The sequence below is a fragment of the Cimex lectularius genome, unplaced genomic scaffold, assembly GCF_000648675.2.
Source record: "Cimex lectularius strain Harlan isolate CLEC.00 unplaced genomic scaffold, Clec_2.1 scaffold125, whole genome shotgun sequence".
NCBI lineage: Eukaryota > Metazoa > Arthropoda > Insecta > Hemiptera > Cimicidae > Cimex > Cimex lectularius.
Window position 1 is genome coordinate 1,077,681 of NW_019392662.1, and position 22,927 is coordinate 1,100,607.

Below are 22,927 nucleotides of genomic sequence, written 5' to 3' on the forward strand. Positions count from 1 at the left end.
ACGGTTGTTCTGAACACGGAGGTGTCTTAATCTGCGTAGTTTGGAGAATGTTCTCGCTTGGGAACAAATTATCATATCCTGCCTATCGAATTATTTTGGATTTATCGTTTTGAAATCCGTTTGCGACGCAGTTTGCCTAATCGCAAGTTTTTTTTTTCAACTTTGTATGCAATGGCTACAATATTTTTACTATAAAATTCCCACTAGGGAAATACCATATAATATTGATTCTTTTTCTTTTTTAAATAGATTTGAGGGGTTAATGCAGAAGACAATTCTTTCCACCATTGCGACCTAAACAAGTCTAATGTGGAACCACTTAAAGTCATACCTTGGAAGGTGCTCTATTCCTTATAAAACTGAGTACTTTTCTTGGTGTCTCTTCCTGGATCTCCTTTGGTATGGGAAATTTTCTACCAAAGTCCCTGCACTGTAAACAGGCTAACGCATTACATTACACAAAGGATATGTGTGAATGTTTCTGATTCCTCCTGACAAAGCCGTTTACGTCTCAGTTTTTCCCATCTTCTTAAGATGAAAGTTAACAGGCCAGTGGCTGGTATAAATGCCTGTAATGCTTCTCTAATCCTGCCTGCTTACTATAAAAAAATAATAATTAAGTACTCAAAACTAATATAGTACAATATTTAACAATTCATAATAATAATAATTATACATATATACATATAATTTTTCTAATAAATATTTATTTTGAATAATGGTTTATTAACTTTTCTTTTTTCTTTATATCAATTGCACAAACATTTAATGCTTCAGTTAACTTGTATTTGCCTTAATTTTGGTGTTCCAATATCTCAATTGACACGTGTTGGTCCTTTTTTTTTCGCATCTCCATCGTTGCTGCCTCTACAAAAAAGGATCAAACACATGTCGGATTAAGATATTGGGAACGAATTGGTAGGAAATGAACACCAGCAATAAGACAAATACAAGTTAACAGAATCATTTAATGTAAGTGCAATAGATATAAAGAAAAAAAAGAAAAGTTTTTAAAAAATTTAGACATAACCTGTTATATAGGATATAAGTAATTTTATAAGTTTTAAGTATTGAACAGTTAAAAAAAAATTATAGAAAATAATGTAATAATGTTTAAGTGTAAATATGTAGTATTGCAATTTTTTGAAAAATTAATAGAAAGTATATTTAGTTTTAAAAAAAATTTAATATGTTATAGCTTCAACGAAACACTTGAAAAGGATGCCACCAATCGAGCGACAAAACTAATAGTGCATTTTATAAATAGCTAATAAACCATTATTCAAAATAAATATTTAATAGAAACCTTAGCATAATTCAACAAAACAATTTATTATAATTTTTCTGTTTAGTATTCATTGAACAAATTTTGTGATCTGAAATGGTTGTTACTTTCTTATATATCAACTGTTTGAATTTTTCTTCAAAATTGCTCACACCAACAGCAACTCTTAAAACCGACATATTCAACAGTGGAGATTTTAAAATTTATCATCTTTAATCATATTTAATGATTTGGAGAAACCAAAGAAAGGCTATTGACACTTGATGACATGTAAGAACCATCTTGGTGCAATTTGGAAAGTGGAGAAATCTACTCTCCGCCATGCACTCTCACTTACTTGTATTAGTTATAGTGTACAGTCACTTCCCAGTTAAATTTGTTGTCAATTTTCTTCAAGATACTATTAACATTTGTGATCACAATTTATTTTGATTATTTTTTCACCTTCTTCACTGGCTTTCTCCACAAATTAGACATTTCAAAATCTTATCTCAAACCTGATTATTTAAATTTAATCGATTTAAACAGAAAACTGAGATAATTATTGTATAATGATAATACATTGAAATAAGATTTAATTTAGTTTCATTACTCAGCATCTGTTTCTTAATTAGTGACATTATTTTGTCCTAAATCAACCGTTTTATCTTAAATCAAAAATCAGCCTCTAGATTATGATGGTTTTGTATTTGGAAGTTGAGATTGAATCAAATTTGTATCGATTATTAATAGTAATGTAATCTGTAGTAATGATTTGTTAATTAAAATACCTATAATACTCTGAATTCATCATGGTTTTCAGATGATCTCGTTTTTGTTAAGAAAATAACGTTTTGGGTGCCAAATTTGACCAATATTTCTTCCAACTAATAAACTATCTTCAACATGGATTTAATTTTTTTCATGCTTTTAACCTTTTTCTACTGATATTTTTAAAATTTATAATACAAATCGATCCTTTTGGTCCTTTTAATAAACAGTAGTCTGATCAAGTCATTAAAACTTAATAAAACAGTAAAACAACCATAAATGATGGTTTTATTGTTAATTATTTTGTTAGATTGATAGAAAATGGAGACAACTAACAATACCACTTTACAATTTAGTCTTCTGTAAACTAAACTGTATTTGCCAAATGTTTTCCCTGATGGAAATATAAATATCGAGAGAAGGAATATTGTATAAACTGTATTTTACAGTTAGAATGAGGATAAGTAAAAGTTAAAGCAATACTTCTTTGGTCATTCAAGAGGTTTTTAGGAATTTAATGTAGTGGGCAAGCCTTAGAGGGAGAGTGTCTGGATTTGGCCTAGATACCTCCTTTGTGGATTTTAGGCAGTTAATAAATGTTAGTTTAAAACCGGTGACAGATTTGGAAAAAAGGGAAATCCTATTGACTGATCGACTCAGTTTTAACTCCGATGACATCCATCTCTCAGCCCTCAATACTACAAATATATATATTACTTTTAAGAAGGGGAAACAAGTGGTTAAGGTGACTTGTGCTTGCTGTGGTAGTGATTCTGGGTTTGAATCCTTGGCATACACCATGGCATTTAATTGAGCATATGGTGAAATAATTGTAAAGAGGATTGACCCCTCGTTCACAATACCCAAAGGGTAGTTTTAACTGTACCCAAACGGGGTATGTTTTAACTGATAATTGTATGAGTAATCTAAAGTGATTAGCATATACACCACAATACATCATGAAAGTTACTATCATAGATTAAATGAGAAATTACCTATTCAAGGTAAAAAGGAAAAGGAAATTATATAAAATTGGTTGCTGATTGTCTTGTAGGATTAATTTCTGTGACAAGGACAGCTTAAGGTTATGAACGTTTTTTGTCAATCACAAAAGCCGTCTGCATTATTTTTTATGATTGCCGTAAAAATTTATTCTGTTAAATGTTAGAGATAATTAAGGAAAATTTTTAACTATTTTGTTCACATTTCATTACTCAGTTATTATTCCATGAGAATAGCTTGCATTTTTTACAAACTCTTATTCAAAAAATCTTTTTTAAAAACTACTTTTGTCGTTAAGTTATTCACTTGATTGGTTTCTGGTCACAATGAATATTATATAATTACCAACAGTCATGTTTAATTTAATAATAAGACGTTTTTATGTAAACTTTTAAAAAATTAATGCCATTTTATGTTGATTATAATTTAGGGCCCTTTTACGATACCTGCTGTTCCTGATGAGTGTCAGAAGACTGTCCAAAAGGAATATGTGTATTGGAGAAATCTTCAGAGAAAATGTTGCTAAAAACCCGAACAAAGTGTGTTTTATTTTTGAAGATAGGGAGTGGACTTTGAAAGAAGTAAGTGTAAATTATAAAATATTGTTTTTTATTTGATAATTGTGATAATAATAATGATTGTATTACAGGTAGAAGACTACAGTAACAAAATCGCAAACCTTTTTAAAAGCCATGGGTATCGTAAAGGCGATACTATCGGTCTAATGCTTGAAAGCAGGCCAGAGTTTGTCTGTATTTGGCTTGGACTTTCCAAAATAGGAGTAATAACTGCTTTGATTAATAATAATCTACAGCAAAATTCTCTTTTGCATTCTATCAATGTAGCTAACTGTCAAGCATTTATTTTTGGAGAAGAATATTCCGATGGTAACTTTTTTCTTATAAAAAATTATGCCCTGCAAGCCTATTTTTATTTATAATAAATTAATTTTAGTTGTTAAAGAAATACAATCAAATCTAAGCAGCGTTAGATTGTATAGTTATTCATACGGTGAACCGAGGCTGCCAAGAGGTGAAATGGGTGAGAGACAGTTGACAAAATTGTTGAAAGAAGCAAGTTCAGCACCATTGAATCTCGATGATATCAACTTCCACGATAGACTGCTTTATATTTACACTTCAGGCACAACTGGTCTGCCCAAAGCTGCTGTTATCACTCATGCGAGGTAGGTTTTTAAATGATCTTTCCTGACAATTTTTTAACACGATTTTAACCCGACAGGTATGTCTTCTTGGCTGGAGCAATCAGTTACCAAGTCTGGTTTAAACGAAGTGACAGGTTTTACACTCCATTGCCTCTCTATCATACAGCAGGAGGTGCGATGTCTGTAGGACAAGCTATTGTGTATGGTGCATGTGTGGTTATTAGAAAAAAATTCTCCGCATCATCATATTTTACCGATATTGTAAAATATAATTGCACAGTAAGTCTAAAGTTACATTGTTGTTTAAACTTTACTTGAACATTTGCTACACAAAACAGTCAAATTATAAATATATTAAATTAACCGATTTATATTGGAATAAAAAGGGTCGTTTTTGTTTTTATAATAGGTGACTCAATACATTGGGGAAATGTGCAGATATCTTCTTGCTACATCTCCGAAACCCACTGATACCCAACACAAGATCAGGATAATTTTTGGCAATGGTTTGCGGCCACAGATCTGGAAAGAATTTGTCAAAAGGTTCAACATTCCTAGAGTTGCTGAATTTTATGGAGCTACTGAAGGAAACGCCAATATTGGTATGGTTTTTACACCTTTACTGATAATGTAAATTCAGATGTAGATTGTTGAAGCCATTGACTAATAAAATAGTAGCTTAAGCATTCTAATAGCATGGCAAGCCAAACAATTTCTTTAAAAAAATAAATAAATAATAAATAAATAATGTTTGTAAAGCCAAGCAATTTCTAAAAAAAAATTAAAAAATATATATTTTAATATTTTAAAAACAATGTTTTTTGGTGTTGCTAATAAAACTTAAACCTTTTATTTACAGCAAATATTGATAATACAGTTGGAGCTATTGGATTTGTGTCTAGAATAATTCCATCAGTCTACCCGATTTCTATCATCAGAGTCGACCAACTGACTGGCGAGCCTGTAAGAAACGCTCAAGGACTTTGTATCCCTTGTCAGCCAGGTAAATTTTTCTCTTCTAATAAATTTATTAGCAGTATAACGTGCTTTCACCTTTGAAGCAATTTTTCGTTATGAAATTTAAATGTAATATTGTATAGCAGGGTGTGGCATGCAAGTTTGTTCATTATTACCTGCTAGCCCTGTTAAGGTATGTCTACCTTTTTTTGCATGAGGAATTAGCGCATGTGGTATATGAATTGAACACCATTCAACTAGAGCAACCCATGACGAACATAGTTCCAGGGCTAGTGAATTTTCGTGCATTAAACGTTGCACTTTCATATCTTCCACAAAACAAACATTACTTTTTAATGAACATTATCAAAAAAGCACTTTACTGTGAGGCTTAAATCACCCATTATTAATAAGCTTCTGTCAAACAATTATATCAGCAACTTCTTGTACGAGTTGGAAATGAACATATCTGCTACTTCTCCATTTACTTCACCAAGGCCCCCATCACAGCGTTGACAGAGATAATTTAGCGGTCATTCCTTCATTTCCCATTTTCTCTAGTGGGACTTCATTTCCCACTACTACAGTGTTTGATTTCGACAAAAGGGCTGGTTGATTTGCAAAACACTAGTTTGTACAATTCAAAAATAACTCTCAACCTTATTTATTTAATAAGAATAGTATTTTTCTATAGTTTCTTATTATAAGATATATTTGAAGTTAATTGTAATATGTGAGTTTATTACATATTCCAAATGAAATGAATAAATTTTATTATTATGTAGTACTTTTATTACAGCTTTTAGCACTTCAGGTAACATTGCTGAAATAAATTGTTTTGAATAAATACATCAAAGACCTGCACAAATTACCAGTACCAAATATCTGAGAGTTGTCACTATGTTAATATCAGCAGGGATAGCATCTCTGAAATGTGTATTATGCTTTTCAATTTGTGACTTAACAAACTCCAGAAGCTTGCAAAAGTTCATTTTATAAACAGGACACGTTTATCCACATCCAGTTCTTTCATAATTGCCAAAATTTGAAATATTCTTTCATCCATACACACCATCACTTATTCCACCTTTGTTTTGATTTTTTAATGACTAGAAAAGCTGCACAAGTAAAGTGGCATCCGATGAATCCATTTCTATCCAGTAACTTTAATAAAGTTAACAACCCAGTAATTTTAAGTTTGATTTTGAAGTTAAATTATGTAGTTCTACTGAAGGCAAGTTGACTAAAGAATAAGATTAAATTAATGTGGACAATTAGCTGCATGCATTAGAGACAAGTTGAAGTGCAAATTAAACATGAAAGTGCAAGTGTAGATGTACCTTTAGCTCTAGGGTGGGAAAAGTCCTATTTAAAAAAAATGTTAAGAAAGGAAGATAATGTCATTCTAGAATAAAATGCGACTTGTAATCACAGAAGCAGACAAAATTCATTTGGAGCATTGCTTTCTATAAGAGTTTGATCTCGTGCATAGAGTGACAAATGCCCATTGAAATTTATGTGTAATTAATGGTGTTAATATTTATTTATTATAAATTATAAATATTATATGTAATTATAGTTTTTTCTTTTTGCAATTTACAAAAAGTGAAAAGTAACTTTTTTTAAACAAAACAAAACTTATGCACACGTCCAATATTTAACGTTTAAATGTACAACAAATCAATAGCCACAAACACGTTTTACATCACATTTTACTTTGGGTGTTTATAGGTGAGCCAGGCGTGTTTATAGGGAAGATAATCCCGTCTAATCCCGCTAGGGCTTACTTAGGATATGTCAATGAAAAAGAATCCGAGAAAAAGATTGTCAAAGATGTCTTCGTCAAAGGGGATTCCGCTTTCCTTTCTGGTGAGAAAAACTCATTGGGAGTAACTAAAAAGGGGAACAATATTAACGTTTGATATTTTATCTTTTTACAGGTGACATAGTAGTTTCAGATGAATTTGGCTATCTTTATTTCAAAGATAGAACTGGAGATACATTTAGGTACAGTTGCTACTTAAATCTAACATTAAATTCTATTTGAAAAAAAAAAAAATCCTTCTATAAAAATTTATAATAAATTACAGGTGGAAAGGTGAAAATGTATCTACTTCTGAAGTAGAAGGTGTTGTTAGCAATCTCGCTGATTTTAAAGACTGTGTTGTGTATGGAGTCGAGGTATATATAATTTGCTTATGAAAATAATACATTTTTTGCTAACTTAAAACTATAATTGCTAGATTCCTGGAAGTGAGGGAAGAGCAGGAATGGCAGCGATTGTAGATAAGGACCACACTCTTAATATGAACAAACTTGCAGACGGTATCAAAAAAGCTTTGCCTGCTTACGCTAGACCAATTTTTATAAGGATACTCGGAGAAGTTGAAATGACTGGTGAGTCTCGTTTCATTTTCATATTTTACAAACTATTTGTTGCTAGCTAGAGCTAAATGTGATTTATTGAAAATTATTCATTTTTCCTTTAGGCACTTACAAAATGAAAAAGTTGGACTTGCAGAAAGAGGGCTTCGACCCTAATGTCATCAGCGACAAACTTTACTACTTGGGGTCAAGCAGTTATTACGAACCTCTTACAAGTGAAGTGTATGAAAACATCGAAAAGGGAAAGATCCGTATGTGAAACGAGTACCATCTGGTTATACTAAAGTATTTGACATTCTTTATTATTTATACAAAAATTATGTATTGTTAAAGACTATACGGTTTGGTCCTGATTTTCTTCTGAATCGTTCTGAATTGTAATGTACATTATCATCGATGTTAAGTTTTAGAGATCTTGTTTACGTGTATTATCATTGATCAAATAAGACAATTTAGTTTTTTACAGTACTTAAGAATGTACAAATGAGGATAAACTTTGTGATTGTAAAGTAAGATAATATGTATGTATAGTTCCATCCCTCGATTATATTTTATAGTTTTATAGGTTAAGACTTTTTACATATATGTTTTACATTTTAAATAAAGGTTACAATTTTTTAAATTGTTTGAGATATATATTTGTGATTGTACTTATTTTTGAAATGTAAATAATTTAATAGGTAACAGAGGTGCTTTGACACTTTAAATATTTTTATTATTTTATTAAAAAATATATATTTTTAGAAACTGTTGAATTTCTTACCTTTTTTATATTTTTGTTTCACCTTAATGAATGTTAGTATATTGGTTGAATGAATAATTTAAACTAAGGGATTGAGGGGCATCAGTGGCCACAAAGTTTTATGCGTTGACACGGCGGTCATCACCGTAGAGTAAAGGTCCCAATCTTTTTAAAAAAGAAGTTCCTACTTACAGCTAGTTGTTTTCAAATATCCGGATTTCATCATCAGGTTGAAGGAATTTACAACCACGTCTTTTGACACGAATTGTAAGAATGAACCAACACGACGTTTCAATGAGAAGCTGGTTTTTAATGCTGTTCAATTATCAACATGCAAAAAGTGGGAATTATAACACAATTAAATATTATATGGGGACCGCGGTAGCCGAGTGGTTAGCATGAGAGACTCTCACGCCGCGGTCGTGGGTTCGATTCCCACCGTCACCCNTTTAATTATTATTTTTTATAAATTTATTTTTATTAATTAAAATGTACCCTTAATATTAGATTAGTAAATTAATGATAAAATTAATTAAATTTAAATTACTTAATTTGATTATTTTATAAGTCATTATTTATCATCATATTATCATTTCATCGATCAAGATTTTCTGTGGCGTAAACAGCAGTTGACCATCTTTGTAATCTTTTTAAAAAAATAGTTCCTACTCACAGTAAGTTGTTTTCCAACGATCCGGATTTCGAGCCCTTAGCTCATCATCAGGTTGGAGGACAACCACGCCTCTCGACATGAATTGCAAAAGTGAACCCGCCGATACCCCCGCCAATGCGACCTTCCAATGAGAAGATGGTTTTTAATGCCGCTCAATTTTGAACATGCGAAAAGTGAGAATTATAACACAAATATATATTATATTAATAAATACTGTAAAAAATGAATTATAAATTAGTGTGGTGTTTAGTGGCTGTTAGTTAGTGATTATTTGGAGACCGTGAGATGCAGTCTGGTGTGATGTAGGTTTAGAAAAACATTTTCTTTATCGTGCCAACGTTTCGATCTTTATTTGAGATAATCTTCAGGGCTCAGTGTTTGTTTTCTGTGTAGATGTTCATTATTGACACACAAACACTTAAAGATCATCTTCAGGCCTGAAATTTGTAAATTTGTTTAAAATATACAAACACTTTTACATGTAAGATGTGGAAAAAATGAATTTACACAATGATAGAAACTTTAGATTCAATTTCTACAACTTACGTGTAATTGTATAATTTAAACAATGTTTATAAATCCCAGGCCCTGAATATGATCTTAATAAAGATTGAAACATTGGCATGATAAAGAAAATGTTTTTCTAAACTTACGCCACACCATCTAACAATCTCCAAATAATCTTTAATTAACGGTCACTACCACACATTAATAATTTTTTTTCTTTTGATAGCACCCTATCAGTAAATATTTCTTGATATGCATTGTTTTTAGCTAAGGTTTTTAATAGTTTGTAATTCTTTGGTATATTTAGCACGTGTTAATTAAAGTTTGAACAATACAGTCTATGAGAGAAATGAAACCAGCATCTTGGTATCATAGTGTCTGTAGTTATTATTTCAATTAGTCGTCTATTTCAATTAGGTTATTTAATATGCACAGTTTTAAGTCTAAAGGGTTTAAACAATCATCTGTTTTAATTTGCAGTGTAAAATTTATATAACGGTGTAAAGAATTAATTAGTTGGAGGAATTCTTTTTCTGATTGTAAATGACTTCAACCTGAACTGTTAGCTTGAAATCTGGATCGTTGATAACAACTAACTATGAACAGGAACTATCTTTTAATAAAGATTGAACAACATATTCCTCCATTTATAAATCCAGCCTACAAATGGGATTTGTTTCAAAAACGCCGTCACCCCATGGGCTGATATGACCTTGTACTTGAAATACACTATTTAAGCATAGTTGCTTTTTTAAAATAACTGCCAAAATATATGTGTATCTTATATGTTACAGTAAAACTTAACAATGATATACATAAACATAAAAAAATTCCAAAATAATACAATTGACCGTCAAAATTCTTAAAATAGGCAAGAAAATAAAAAAAAATCTTGAATAACGCAGAATAATGAAACATTCATATGTAAGGAAGTTGATATTGGAAAGATGGAAACGCGTGGTTGGAATGGGTAAAATGTTAGGAAACCGTGATTTCAGTGAATTTTACGAGAATAAATTGACCTGGAACACACTAAAAACATTATTTACAAATACTTTTAAATTTCTGTTTTTTCTGAATTATGAGCGGGAGCTTTTCTTCCTACGGTTCTCGAGCCATAGATGGCCGTGTATTGGGTTATTGAGTATAAACAATTTCAGAAGGTTAACTCCAGTCCTATGTTCCATTAATAAAATAAAAAACAAAAAAACAAAGCCACGATTTTCTTTCGAACCATTTTTTTGCAATTACCGGGGAGCAAAATTCGATAAATGGTCATGTTTTAGGGCCGGCAAAATTGAGTGGAAAATAAAAGAGAAAGAGACGAGGAAAAGGTCATGCCGTCGTCCAAAAGGGTAACCGGGCGAAACCAATAATCGGTCTTATTTGTTAATCCGCGACCCGTGAGACGTCGAGCGGTCGGAGAAAAAATGAGCTTTCTCTCCGTCGGCCTCCCTTTGCCGATTTTGGTCGGGGTCGCCTACGCGATGGGCGTCAAGAACTTTTTGCTGGCGGCGATCCCGATCGTACTACTCTGGAAGTGGAGGCGAGTCTATGTGATTGTCAAGACTTTCCCGAGGGACGTGAGGTAAAAACGGCTCCACCGCCGGCCGGAGGCGTTCATATTCTTAAGACTTTCCTTCCTTTCCCAGGTTCCTCTACAGGATGCGGAGGCTTGTCTCGAATACGAAGAGTTACGAAAAGGACAACAAGACCGTCGTCTCCGTCTTCCAAGAGAACGTACTCAAAAATCCGGACAGGCCGATTTACGTCCTAGGAGATGAAGTATGGACCTATAAAGATGTAAGTCTCCTCCGGTCGTCTGCCGTTGCATGACCAGTCGACCGATACCCCGTCTAAATATTGAATCTGCACCAAAACTCTGTGGGTAACAAGTGCACTAAACGCCTTGTAACTCTAAGCCAAACATTTTTTTCCTCCTCCATTTAGATCTGTATGTTCTATATTTGCGTTTAAACAATCCTTTAAAAAAATTAATATAATCATTTACAACTTCACTTTAAAAATGTTCAAACAATGAGTATATTTGTGAACTTGCACACAAAGTACATATGCATGAACAGCGACCATCCAGTAAGCATCCAACAGAGTGGAGATCGCTTGCCGAAGTTAGGCAATTAAATTGTAACATGGCTAACGTCTTATTTACAACTAATCCCTATTTGCTCAGAGGTCATAATTGACCATATTAATTATTCTTTTTATCTAAGGTTTTTGGTTGAGAAGAAAAATTAGTGTCATGTGCAGGATTCGAACCCACAACCTTCAGCTCAATACGCCGCTGCTCTAAACCACTTGGGCTATCGTGACTTCGATCCACTCGGACACCAACTCCCCATCTCTACCTACAACTGTTTGACTTAAGCCAAAGGTCATGGGTTCGAATCCCGCTTGTGACCCCAATTTTTCATCTCAGCCAAAAACCTTAGATAAAAACAATAATTAATTGGAGTTACTTACAATGAAAAGTAATAGAATTTGGGAAGGTCAGATACAAATGAATTTTTACATTAGAGACTTTTAGAGGGGAGCATCAACTACTGTTTGAAGAATTTTGGAATGATTGCAGTCTGTTAAGATGGATACTCTTAGTGGTTCCGTATAATTCTAGTCCTTATGTCCATAGTTGGGCTAGCAGGATAGTTTATAATATTTTTTTGTTAATATTGGTATAATAATGTATAATATTGGTTAATATTGGTATAATGTTAATTTTGTTATAATAATTTGTCAAGCAGTCTTTTTAGCAGTTTGAATCTTGTAAAGGTCATCACTTGGTCCTCTCAAGTGTCCAACAACCTTTTCCCTATGAGGGTACAATATGAAAAATAGATTAACACACCCAGGCCACGTGGAAGTAAGAGATCAAACCCTGGAACACCCTGGGAGGATGTCCTTCCACCATTTGTATAATGTGGTGTCTAGTACTGCAAGATGGCACATATGGTTATGTACGGTTACTGTGATGGACATCGACAGCGAATCCTCGTAAGAACACATGTTGTGAGAAAAAAAATGTATCACCAGAAAACTGAAGTAGCAAAACTGCCTACTCTATTTAATCTTGGTTTGACCTGCCTATCCATTGTTTCACTTGCCTCCAAACTGTTGACTAATCACCCTCTAAACAACCTTTAAACCGTCCTCTACCCTCCACGGAGAGGATTACAAGAAAGTGTGCCAAGATGCTACATCTTTAGCTGATATATATTTAAGACTTAAAGCCCTTTGGTGGAGGGCGAGTAATAAAATATCAGGAATCAGTCTTAAGAAGAAGATACAATTGAATTGGTTTATATAGTAGCCAACCTTTTTACGACTTGTATTGGTCTATTGTGCATCTCCACCTTTTTTTAATAAGTCTTTTAAGTCTTTTTACCAGACCCCAAAGCTTTTTCAAGGGCTCCCGTGTGTATCCTCCAGGCCCTGGCTTTTCCTCTTCCAGGATTAGGAATCAGCCCACATAGGCCTTCGCATCAATAGTTGTGTGTTTCACTGTTTCCTCTTCCGGGAAATATGGGGGGGGGGCTGCACAGGCTTGTTTCTACCACTCCAAGTCTATGCATATGCCTCTGGAGTCTGCAGTGTCCAGTCAACAGTCCAACTATTATTCTAATTTTAAGAAAAATTCAAAACAAATTAAACAATAGCTCTACAAGCAACCAATAGTTCTCTCAATTCTCTACATGCAATAGTTCAATTAGGCACAACTCCACATTTAATTTAACTAAGTTCTCTTGATTACCCAAGTCTTGTTTTTATTCATTCTTTAATCAAATTAAGGCAGGTAGCCCTAAAATAGGAATTCCTCTAGGGTACCTAGTACCAATTTTTATTATATTGTTGTTGATATAAGAAAATTGAAGTTTTATAATTTAATTTTTAATTTCAACATGTTTTTATCTATTTTCATTTTGTTGTCAATTACTGTATAAAATAAGGGGAAACTTTTGAAGCTTTAATCTAATTTGAGAAATTATTAGATGCCATACTACTTATTTCAAAAGTGAGAATATTTGTGAGAATATCTTGTTATTATAATAAAACTGCTTGCACAGTTTTGGAAGTAAACACATATTTTAATATATGTTTCAGGTCGATCAATATAGCAACAAAATAGCTAACATTTTTCATAAAGCTGGGTTTGCCAAGAAAGACGTTGTTGCACTAATGATGCAAAATAGCCCTGCATATGTGAGCATTTGGCTTGGGCTGGCAAAAATTGGTGTCATAACAGCCCTTATTAATACAAACTTAAAAGGGCCCTCTTTAAAACACTGTGTCAACACTGCTTCCTGCAAGGCAATAATTTTTGCTGATGAGTTTTTTGAAGGTGAGGTGCTATTTACTCTTTTGCTTATATTTAAAAATATTTTTTAACTCAACATCCCAATATGTTCAAATTGAAATGCAATTCCTAATAGATTAGATTAGGACATGTAGTTATTTTGTGATCAGCCTTCTCAAATTCTAACGTTGATCGAAAAAGGATTGGAGATGAGGGCTTCATCCCTGATCCTTTTTCAATCAACGCTAAAATATGAGAGTAAACAAAATCATTGAGTTTAAAAAAAATGCTACTAACTCTGCTTAATGCTAATAAAATAAATCTTTTCAAAAGGAATGAAAAAGCATCGAATTAATTGTTGCAGTTGTCCTTGAGTCTTGTAACGACCTGAAGTTGTATCAGTCTAACGGTAATCCTACTTCGAGCAAAGTCATCAACTTAGAGAAATTGATGGCAGAGACTTCTAACGAACTGTTAGAAAAAAAAGATATAATGTACACGGATAAATTGCTTTACATATACACATCTGGTACGACTGGCATGCCTAAGGCTGCAATTCTCCCTCATTCTAGGTAAATAGATGTAATATTAAAAAAGAAGGCTCGGAAATATTTGGAAAATAAATGACAAAACTTCTAAAGATTTTACTATAAATTGTATAGTTTAACTCTCAGGACAATTAATCTAACTCGAAAGAGTAATATTTAAGCAATTCATCAAAACTCCAAGTTCACTCGAGGCAACAAATGACCAAATATTTTCAATGGCTATAAATGGACTTTGCAAAATATGTTTAGAACAAACTAGGCAAAGACTTTTTTTTTGTCAAGCTTTAAAAAGGCAGTTTTAATGCCATTCTCACAGAGAGGACCAAACTGGGCACAGTTTTGATTCCCCGTGCATTAATTGACATTTTCTGACCCCTCAACCTTGACATTTCAAAACAAAGTTTAGACTAAACCTATTGTATAGGATCTTTTAATTATAGATATAAAAATTATATTAACAGTGTTACTGTCTAGTGTATTAATTTATTTTTTAAATGTCTCCAGTGTTAAAATATTTTAATTGAAATCCCTCCTTTTATTAATTTAAAATGTTGAAAAGGTATTCCATTATTAATCCTGAACTAAATATAAGCAAATGAAGAAAGAGATTGTGAAGTTCAATAAATACCCCCGTCAATTGATGAAAATTTGTTAAATGTCAAGTATTATAAAGTTTATCTTTGGGAACTGCGGTAGCCGAGTTGTTAGTATGAGATGGGCTCATAGACCCCGTGGTCATGTGTACGATTCTCATTGCCGCTCCTGGCCTTTTTTTTTTTTTCAAGCTCCTCTTCCAAAAAAAAGTATAAATCAATCTTCAAGCTTTCTCTGGGTAACATGAAAAACCATATGGCCATTAAATAAATAAAATGGTTTATGTTATAACATAATACTCCCTATGTTATAAACAGTTTTTTTACTTTCTTTATGATTGAACTGAACCTGGTTTTTATGCCTTGATAATAGTTGAGGTATCAGCTGTTTACCTGAATTAATCCAAATGACTTATTTTTAATTAATAATAAAAAATTATTTTCATTTATTATTTTGTGCATTTATTTTAGAACTTTTTTTTAAATATTTTAATAAAAGGTTCCTTTCCATCTATATAAAATAATATATTTTATGTATTTTATCATACATATTTACAATATGTTGTAATACAATACGTAGTTAAGGTGCGTTGGTAATCATTGTAGTTCTCCCAACTTTACTCCGGAGCTAATCCTTGGAAAGGAGGTCCCAGGGCCATCTCCACTTTAGTTGTCTGATGGGATTATAAAGTTGTTGGGTTATGGATTAGGGTGGAGAGTGTTTTGTGGAACTTAAAAAAATTGATGGAAATTCATTTATTTACAAAGGGTATGTTGAGGTCATTTTGGAGGGTCAATTATAATTTCTGATGACTTTGGATTGGAAGGACTGAATTCATTGGAATTGGTAGGTTCAGCTTGCCCCCCATTATTCCAGTCCATATGACCAAATCATTTTCAGTAGTAACGCAATTCTTGTCATATAGGTTAAACTACTCGTTGGTTATTGTGGATGAGGGGTCAAACCACTTTACAATACATTTTTCATACTAAAATCCATTAAAAAAACTATGGGCTTTGCCGGGATTTGAACCCAGAAACAGTAGTGTGGCAAATATGAGACAGACGCCCGAACCACTCGGCCCCCACTGCCCCTAGATGTTAGATTTGCATCAAGTAGTTTATAGAGTAGTGCAAAGAGTATTTAGTTCCTACCTTTTTATTTGGGCATGTTGGTTCCAGGATAGAACCCAATAGCAGTTCGTATTAGGGTTAGGAATGTTGTTGAGGAATATTGTGTGAGATTTTGTAAATCTATTTCACACAGTTGCTAAATCTCAATAATTAGCTATTGTCATGTCAAATAATCGAATATATAAAAAAGAATTTTCCAAGTATTTTGTTGAGCTTTTAAATTTTTACAATAATGTTGACTTTTATTAAAAAACTATTAACCTATAAATTCAGGTATATATTAGGAACAATGGCAACTATGTGTCTGCTCAATGCTGAACGATCGGATATTATCTATAACCCTTTACCGTTATACCATACTGCCGGAGGAGCTTTAGGTGTAGGACCGGCTCTTTTAGAAGGGCTCACAACAGTGCTTAGAGTGAAGTTTTCTGCCTCTGCTTACATCTCGGACTGTATAAAATATAAGTGCACCGTAAGTTACACGTTTATTTAAAGAGTAGGTTTGTCATTTACAATTTTTCTCACTTTATAGATTGGACAGTATATCGGTGAAATGTGTCGCTATATGCTTGCTACCCCGCCCAAGCCAGAGGATACAATGCATAACTTGAAATTTATGATAGGAAACGGGTTGAGGCCTGCTATCTGGTCTGCGTTTGTCGAACGTTTTAGAATTCCTCAAATTACTGAAGTTTATGGATCTACTGAAGGAAATGTTAATATAGGTATGCTTATTTAGCAGATAATGGTTGTATTTTTTAAAACTTGTTTTTCTGTTTTTAGCTAATATAGATAATACAGTTGGTGCTGTTGGCTCTGTTCCACAATTTTTGCCAAACTCTCTTATTCCTGTTGCTATAGTAAAAATCGATATGGAGACTGAAGAGCCAATAAGAGATTGTGATGGACTATGCAAAAGATGTGATAAAGGTATTTATTTATTTTTCATTTATATTATCGTTTGCTTTTGAAAATGTCCGATTTATGAATGTCACAATAAATCTCTTAGTAATAAAAATATGAAGTACATACAAGGTCAGTCATTATTTTACGATGTCAAGAGATTTAGTTGGATGTCGTTCCAGAATGACATGTCTGTCTCCTGGTCTAATCGAGGTCGATGTATACTCACTATTTAACAATTGGCCCTCTCACATTCTTGCCAATGAATACATTCACTCTCAACACACGCTAGGCACATAAAACTATTAGTACTATATGCAACAACCCTGTTTCCTCGAAAAATCGGAAAGAGGACTTAAATACTCGCTAATGTGCTCAAACACAATTCTCATATCAGATGGAATTCGTACATGCTCCCTTATGGAACCAAGAAATTGCACCCTTCAATTAGGTGGGACACATCGAACAACCTTTCTTTGCAAGATGGACACATGTGCTGGCTTTGGCCCAAAAGTAAGAGTGTGTTTCAACTTTGACCTATTTTAATCGGGTGAGGATTACCCTTTTTCTACGAGTCAGGACCTCTGAGTCAGGACCTTTGATACACGAGACCTTTTCTCTGCTTCTCTGGCCAACTGATGCTGCCACTTTCTTTTAATCATGTTCTCCTCTATATCTGTTTTAAATGATGCACTCTAATTATTATTATATTAACATGATGACTTAAAAAAGTATCCATTTTACAGATGAGACAGGAATGTTTGTTGGACTGATCAAAAATAACGATCCTTCAAGACAGTATCATGGTTATGTTAACCAAGCAGATTCAAAAAAGAAAGTTTGGAGGGATGTTTTCTCTAAAGGCGATTCTGTGTTTGTATCTGGTGAGTAAACATTTTAGATACACCTATAATTACATTGTGAGCTATTTTGTGGAAGTATGTGCGTTAGTAGTTCCATTTCCAATCTATTTATCATTGTTGCTTTGGTATGTCAGATATATTTCACTATCTTGGATGATAGCAAATGATCAAAGTATAAGATTCTAATTATGAGAGTTCCTCTCGGGGATGAATTTAGTCATTTCCGATCATTTTGGTCTGCCTATTTCAACTGTTTTGATCTGTCAGAAAATTTTTGTCATTTAACTTTCTTGTGATGCTCAACTTAAGCTGGCAAGAATCCAAAGCACAGCAGACAGACTAAAATAATCAGAAATGAACAAATTACAGATTATAATTGTTGACATTTTATAGTACAGAATATTTTTTAATATTTTAACATAAAAAAAAATTATGAAATCGTGAGATGTAGTCTAGTGTGATGTAGGTTTCAAAAAAAAAAAAAAAAAACATTTTCTTTATCGTGCCAACGTTTCGATCTTTATTAAGATCATCTTCAGGGCCTGGGATTTACAAACATTGTTTACATTTAACAAATACATTTAGGATGTGGAAAAGTGAATTTATACAATGCAAAATATATTTTTTATATTCAATCAAAGTATTTCTTTACATTTAACAAATACATTTAGGATACACACTTTTCCTCATCCTAAAAGTATTTATTAAATGTAAACAATGTTTGTAAATAAATCCCAGGCCCTGAAGATGATCTCAATAAAGATCGAAACGTTGGCACGATAAAGAAAATGTTTTTTTTTTTTTTTTGAAACCTACATCACACCAGACTACATCTCACGATTTCTGAATAATTATTGATTAACGGTCACTAATCACATAAAAAAAATATTTTTTTAATAACAAAGTTTATTGAAAAATTGATCTAATTTCCTTACTTTAAACAAAACTTACTATTATTTTGGTACCACAATGGCTGTAATAAGGATGCTTGGCCTTAAAATTTTTGTGACCCGTAAAAGTAAATGTGACATATAGGTTCTGGCAAACTGGCAAAAAAGGCAGACGAAATCCCAATCCTGACTGCAGGCTTACACTTTTCCTCTGAAACAAATTTAAAATGGAAGTATTGCAATTTGACCGAGAAAAAGCATCAGTGTTAGAAATAAAAAATACAAAAACTAATAAAGAAAACAAACACTACTATTTTTATCTTGCTCCATCTTTTGTCACGTGTTTTGAAATTTTTTTCCTCAGGTGATCTTATGTTGATGGATGAATTTGGCTACATTTATTTCAAAGATCGTACTGGAGATACTTATAGGTAAAAAACTAAAAATGGTAACTGATGTCATTCGATAGTAATACATATTTTATCGGTTGTAAAGGTGGAAAGGGGAGAACATAGCCACCAGTGAAGTTGAAGCGGTTATCAGTTCAGTTGCAGGACTGAGGGATTGCTCAGTCTACGGTGTAAAGGTATACTCAATTAATTATATGATAAATTATCTACTACATTTGTCTAAAAATCAGATAGGAGACTTGGAAGGCAAGGCAGGAATGGCTGCGGTCGTCGATCCTAACAATCTGCTTGACTTGCAAATGTTTACCAACGGTGTGGACAACTCATTGCCGATAGCTGCAAGACCGATTTTCCTTAGAGTCCTTCCAAGCATGGAAATGACAGGCACTTATAAGATGAAGAAGGTACTGCTCCAAAAGGATGGTTTCGATCCAGACATCATCAAGGACAAGTTGTATTTCAGGCAAGGCCCAACTTTCGTCCCCCTTACAAAAACACTTTACACCTCAATCATCAATGGTGACATAAAAATATAAACGGGAAATATGTGCAAATTATTATATTTTTTAATTTTTAATCAAAGGAGGCATATTGTTACCTGCCCCAAAAAATCAATACAAGGGTATTATTCAAATTTAAACTTGATTAATAATTACGATCAATCAAATTCATGGGGGTTATTTTTATTGATTTGCATTAGCCTCTACCTCTGTTTATCTATTGTCTATGAATTATATATGATTTATATAGGTAAATTTTCATCTGCGACAATTTTAAAAGTTGGTAGCAGCAATATAGGTTGGGCGTCTCATTTCATTTTTAATATTATGAGACTGGTTATTTAATTAGTGTTAGTGTACACTAATTGTGTTAAAGTGTTGGTGTTTTTATGACAAGAGAAAAAACAAGAATGTAATTCTTGTTGAGACTGCATTCCTATTTCTGCCAAAGTTTGAAACCATGACATCAGCTTGTATTTTATAACTTTTCTTTCCATTTTTGATATCCTTCATTAAATATTAATTTTGTGGTGAAAAAATAGCATATTACTTGTAGGTTTAAGACTCTTTAAACTAATTCCACCATTATGTACCTGTTTCTTATTTTTGTTCTAAATTATATTTGTTTTCTGTCATATGTTAAATGTATAATAAATGTGATTTTGTATTTTAGCTAGCTTTCAGGGGAGAAAATATTTATAATTGATAGTTATTGTTGTAGACAACCTTAAAAGTCCTCCTGTCAACAGGAGAAAACAAGTTCCAAAATTGTAATTCTTGATGAAAGATTTTTTATTAATATATAAATCTTAAATCTGACATGTGTGATGCTATGACTAGAACATTATCAAAGAAAACTTAAACATTAAAAAATCATTGTTAAAATCAATAATTTTGATAATTTTAAAATTTGCATAATGGGATTTGTCATTTGGAACTTGTGTCACTAGTCGGTCTTGTCCTCTTTCTATCCCGGGCATGTTCACTAACACTGATTGTACTACTCATCTAGAAAATGCCGATAAAATCGTTTATCATGATGAGAATGTACTTTGACCTAATGGACAAGAAAATTGTTTTTCAATGTTGTCAATTAAATCTGTCTAAAACATAAAAAGTAATTTAATTTTGTGATAGTGTTAGTATTATTACTTTTGGGTGTTTATAATTTTAATTTTTGCCTAAATATTTTCTGTGATAAAATACTCATGTCTAAAATTTTGTCCTATATTTTGTTCTTAACTTTTATTTTATAATTGCAAAAACATCAGTATTAACTTTCTCAAGACATTAAAAAAAAGGACTATTCCTATGTTAACTCGCTGTGTTGTATGTTTTATTGAAAATATATTGTTATGATTATAATTATTATTTTAGGGCATGAACGATAAACTTGAAATACAATTACAGGAATTTTAGTATTTATATCTAGTCTTAATTTAGGTTTAGAAAAAATACACTTATTAAATTAAATGCATGTCATATTCTTGTTTGCACCTCAATAATAAATGTATTTAATTTTTTTTTAAATACTGTCCAATCTCTACAAAATAAATTATTTAAGTTTTCTGTTACAAGTTATTTCTGTAATAATATACAAGGCAAACTCAAGTAAAAAAGTGTGTGGTGTTTAGTGACCGTTTGTCAATGATTATTTGGAGTTCGTGAGACCGCATCTCACGATCTCCAAATAATCAAGTAAAAAATTTGCAGAACGTAGTGTTGAAGTTTGAAAAACTTTTCAAACAAAACTTTCAATTTTTCCAAATCCTAGGGGACCGCGGTAGCCCCGGTAAGCATGAGAGACTCTCATGCCGCGGTCGTGGATTCGATTCCCACCGTCGCCTCTGGCCCTTTTTTCCCGATAACCCCCCAATTTGAACACACAAGAATTCGTACCATGGCTAATATGCAAGACCATAAGGCCAATTAAAAAAAAAAAAAAAAAAAAAAAAAAAAAATTCCAAATGTTTTGATTCATGTTATTTGATGAGTTTTGGATTAACCACCAAATTTAATCATCAATCACTTGCAATATTGCTGAAATTGATTTTAAAACGAAAATACAGTGCTCTCCCCCTAATCCGAACTGTAAAAAAAATAATCATAAATTGAGAACATTAAAGGAAACGATTGAAACATTATTTGGGGATGATTGCATGATTTAGGTTTCATTTCACCATGCACAGTGAGTCCAGTCTCATGGATCTCTTTGTTGCATAATGCGAAGAAAGAGAGAGAGAGGGAGAGAGAGTAAATGAGGGAATGTGTATGACAGAAAAAGTGTGTATGTGTGTGTGTGTGTGTGTGTGTGAGAGAGAGAGAGAGAGAGAGAGAGAGAGAGAGAGAGAGAGAGGGAGATAGTGAGTAAGTGAATGAGACAATGAATGTGGTTTTATTTAGTGTCAGAATTTGGTCAAATACTGACCACTTTTACATTCAAAAGAAAGAGAGTGAGAGGGAGATAATGAGCGGGTGAGTGAGTGAATGAATGTGGTTTTATATATTGTCAGAATTTGGTCAAACATTGACCACTCTTACATTCTAAAGAGAGTGAGAGAAGAAATGAATGAGGTTTTATTTAGTGGCAGAATTTGGTCAAATACTGACCACTATTACATTCAAAAGAGAGAGAGTGAATGAGGGAGAGTGTGAAAAAAAAGAAAAGTGTGTGTGAGAGAGAGAGAGAAAATGGTGATTACGAATGGGTGAGTGACAGAATGAATGAATGCAGTTTTATTCTGAGAGATTTTTAGTGAGAAAGAGAGTGAGAAGTGTCATGCGAAAGACCAAGACCAGATGAGACTACGAATTTGTGAGAATTTCTTTTGCTCAGTGAATTCTCCCTTCACTACTTGAAAATAAAATGATAGATCAGTCTATATTTTTCTTGCATTCAGTAAAAATGCGTGAAAAAGAGGAAGAAGCACTGAATAAAACATTAAATTTTTTAAAAAACTTAATTTTTTATAGCAAAAATTGTCAGTATATATGTATTCTAATAGGTGTAATTTTGTGTATGCAATAATAATAAACTGTATTGAATGTTTTTGTACATACGTATTTTTTAAAATCTGCTGTACCCAAAGTTTTCAGTAATCTGACTACTCCCCTGCAGCTTTTGATTATTGTGAGCATATATTAGCAAATGTCATTACATATGAGTATATTATAAAAAGATGTAATATCAAACATTTAAACTCACCATACAAGCAGAAGGAGTTATGCTGAGTGATGATTTTAACAAAATATAAAAACAACCTGTGTTTTCTTCAGTCAGAAGACCAGATAAAGAAAGTAATATTAAA

At 32.5% G+C, this 22,927-nt stretch overlaps 2 protein-coding genes and 1 long non-coding RNA gene across 7 annotated transcripts in view; 2 read left to right on the forward strand and 1 right to left on the reverse strand.

Moving 5' to 3' along the window:
* Positions 1–7,805, forward strand: part of LOC106668717 (long-chain fatty acid transport protein 4-like) — a 55,520-nt gene extending 47,715 nt beyond the window's left edge. For all 3 annotated transcript variants that reach the window (XM_014397692.2, XM_014397695.1, XM_014397694.2), the window contains 11 exons: positions 3,468–3,618; positions 3,687–3,924; positions 3,992–4,223; positions 4,280–4,481; positions 4,612–4,804; positions 5,062–5,205; positions 6,891–7,028; positions 7,100–7,166; positions 7,250–7,340; positions 7,403–7,556; positions 7,649–7,805. In XM_014397692.2, the coding sequence (XP_014253178.1) occupies positions 3,468–3,618; positions 3,687–3,924; positions 3,992–4,223; positions 4,280–4,481; positions 4,612–4,804; positions 5,062–5,205; positions 6,891–7,028; positions 7,100–7,166; positions 7,250–7,340; positions 7,403–7,556; positions 7,649–7,803 (1,765 nt within the window). In that variant the 3' untranslated portion in view covers positions 7,804–7,805. The remainder of the gene's footprint in view (positions 1–3,467; positions 3,619–3,686; positions 3,925–3,991; positions 4,224–4,279; positions 4,482–4,611; positions 4,805–5,061; positions 5,206–6,890; positions 7,029–7,099; positions 7,167–7,249; positions 7,341–7,402; positions 7,557–7,648) is intronic.
* Positions 1–22,927, reverse strand: part of LOC106668724 — a 45,004-nt gene that overhangs the window by 11,565 nt on the left and 10,512 nt on the right. For 2 of the 3 annotated variants that reach the window (XR_002909846.1, XR_001340798.2), the window contains exons 1-3: positions 22,825–22,915; positions 18,771–18,920; positions 332–599 (exon numbers count right to left, since the gene is read on the reverse strand). This is a non-coding gene — a long non-coding RNA (uncharacterized LOC106668724). Of the gene's footprint in view, positions 1–331; positions 600–18,770; positions 18,921–22,824; positions 22,916–22,927 lie in introns of those variants that run through there. The other variant, XR_001340797.2, reaches the window with a different exon arrangement.
* On the forward strand, positions 10,600–19,759 carry LOC106668720 (long-chain fatty acid transport protein 4-like). The gene is made up of 11 exons (XM_014397698.2): positions 10,600–11,054; positions 11,119–11,269; positions 13,583–13,820; positions 14,140–14,347; positions 16,324–16,525; positions 16,586–16,778; positions 16,837–16,983; positions 17,703–17,840; positions 19,074–19,140; positions 19,205–19,295; positions 19,350–19,759. Exons 1-11 carry the CDS (start codon positions 10,897–10,899, stop codon positions 19,653–19,655), a joined length of 1,899 nt encoding a protein of 632 aa, XP_014253184.1. The 5' UTR covers positions 10,600–10,896; the 3' UTR covers positions 19,656–19,759.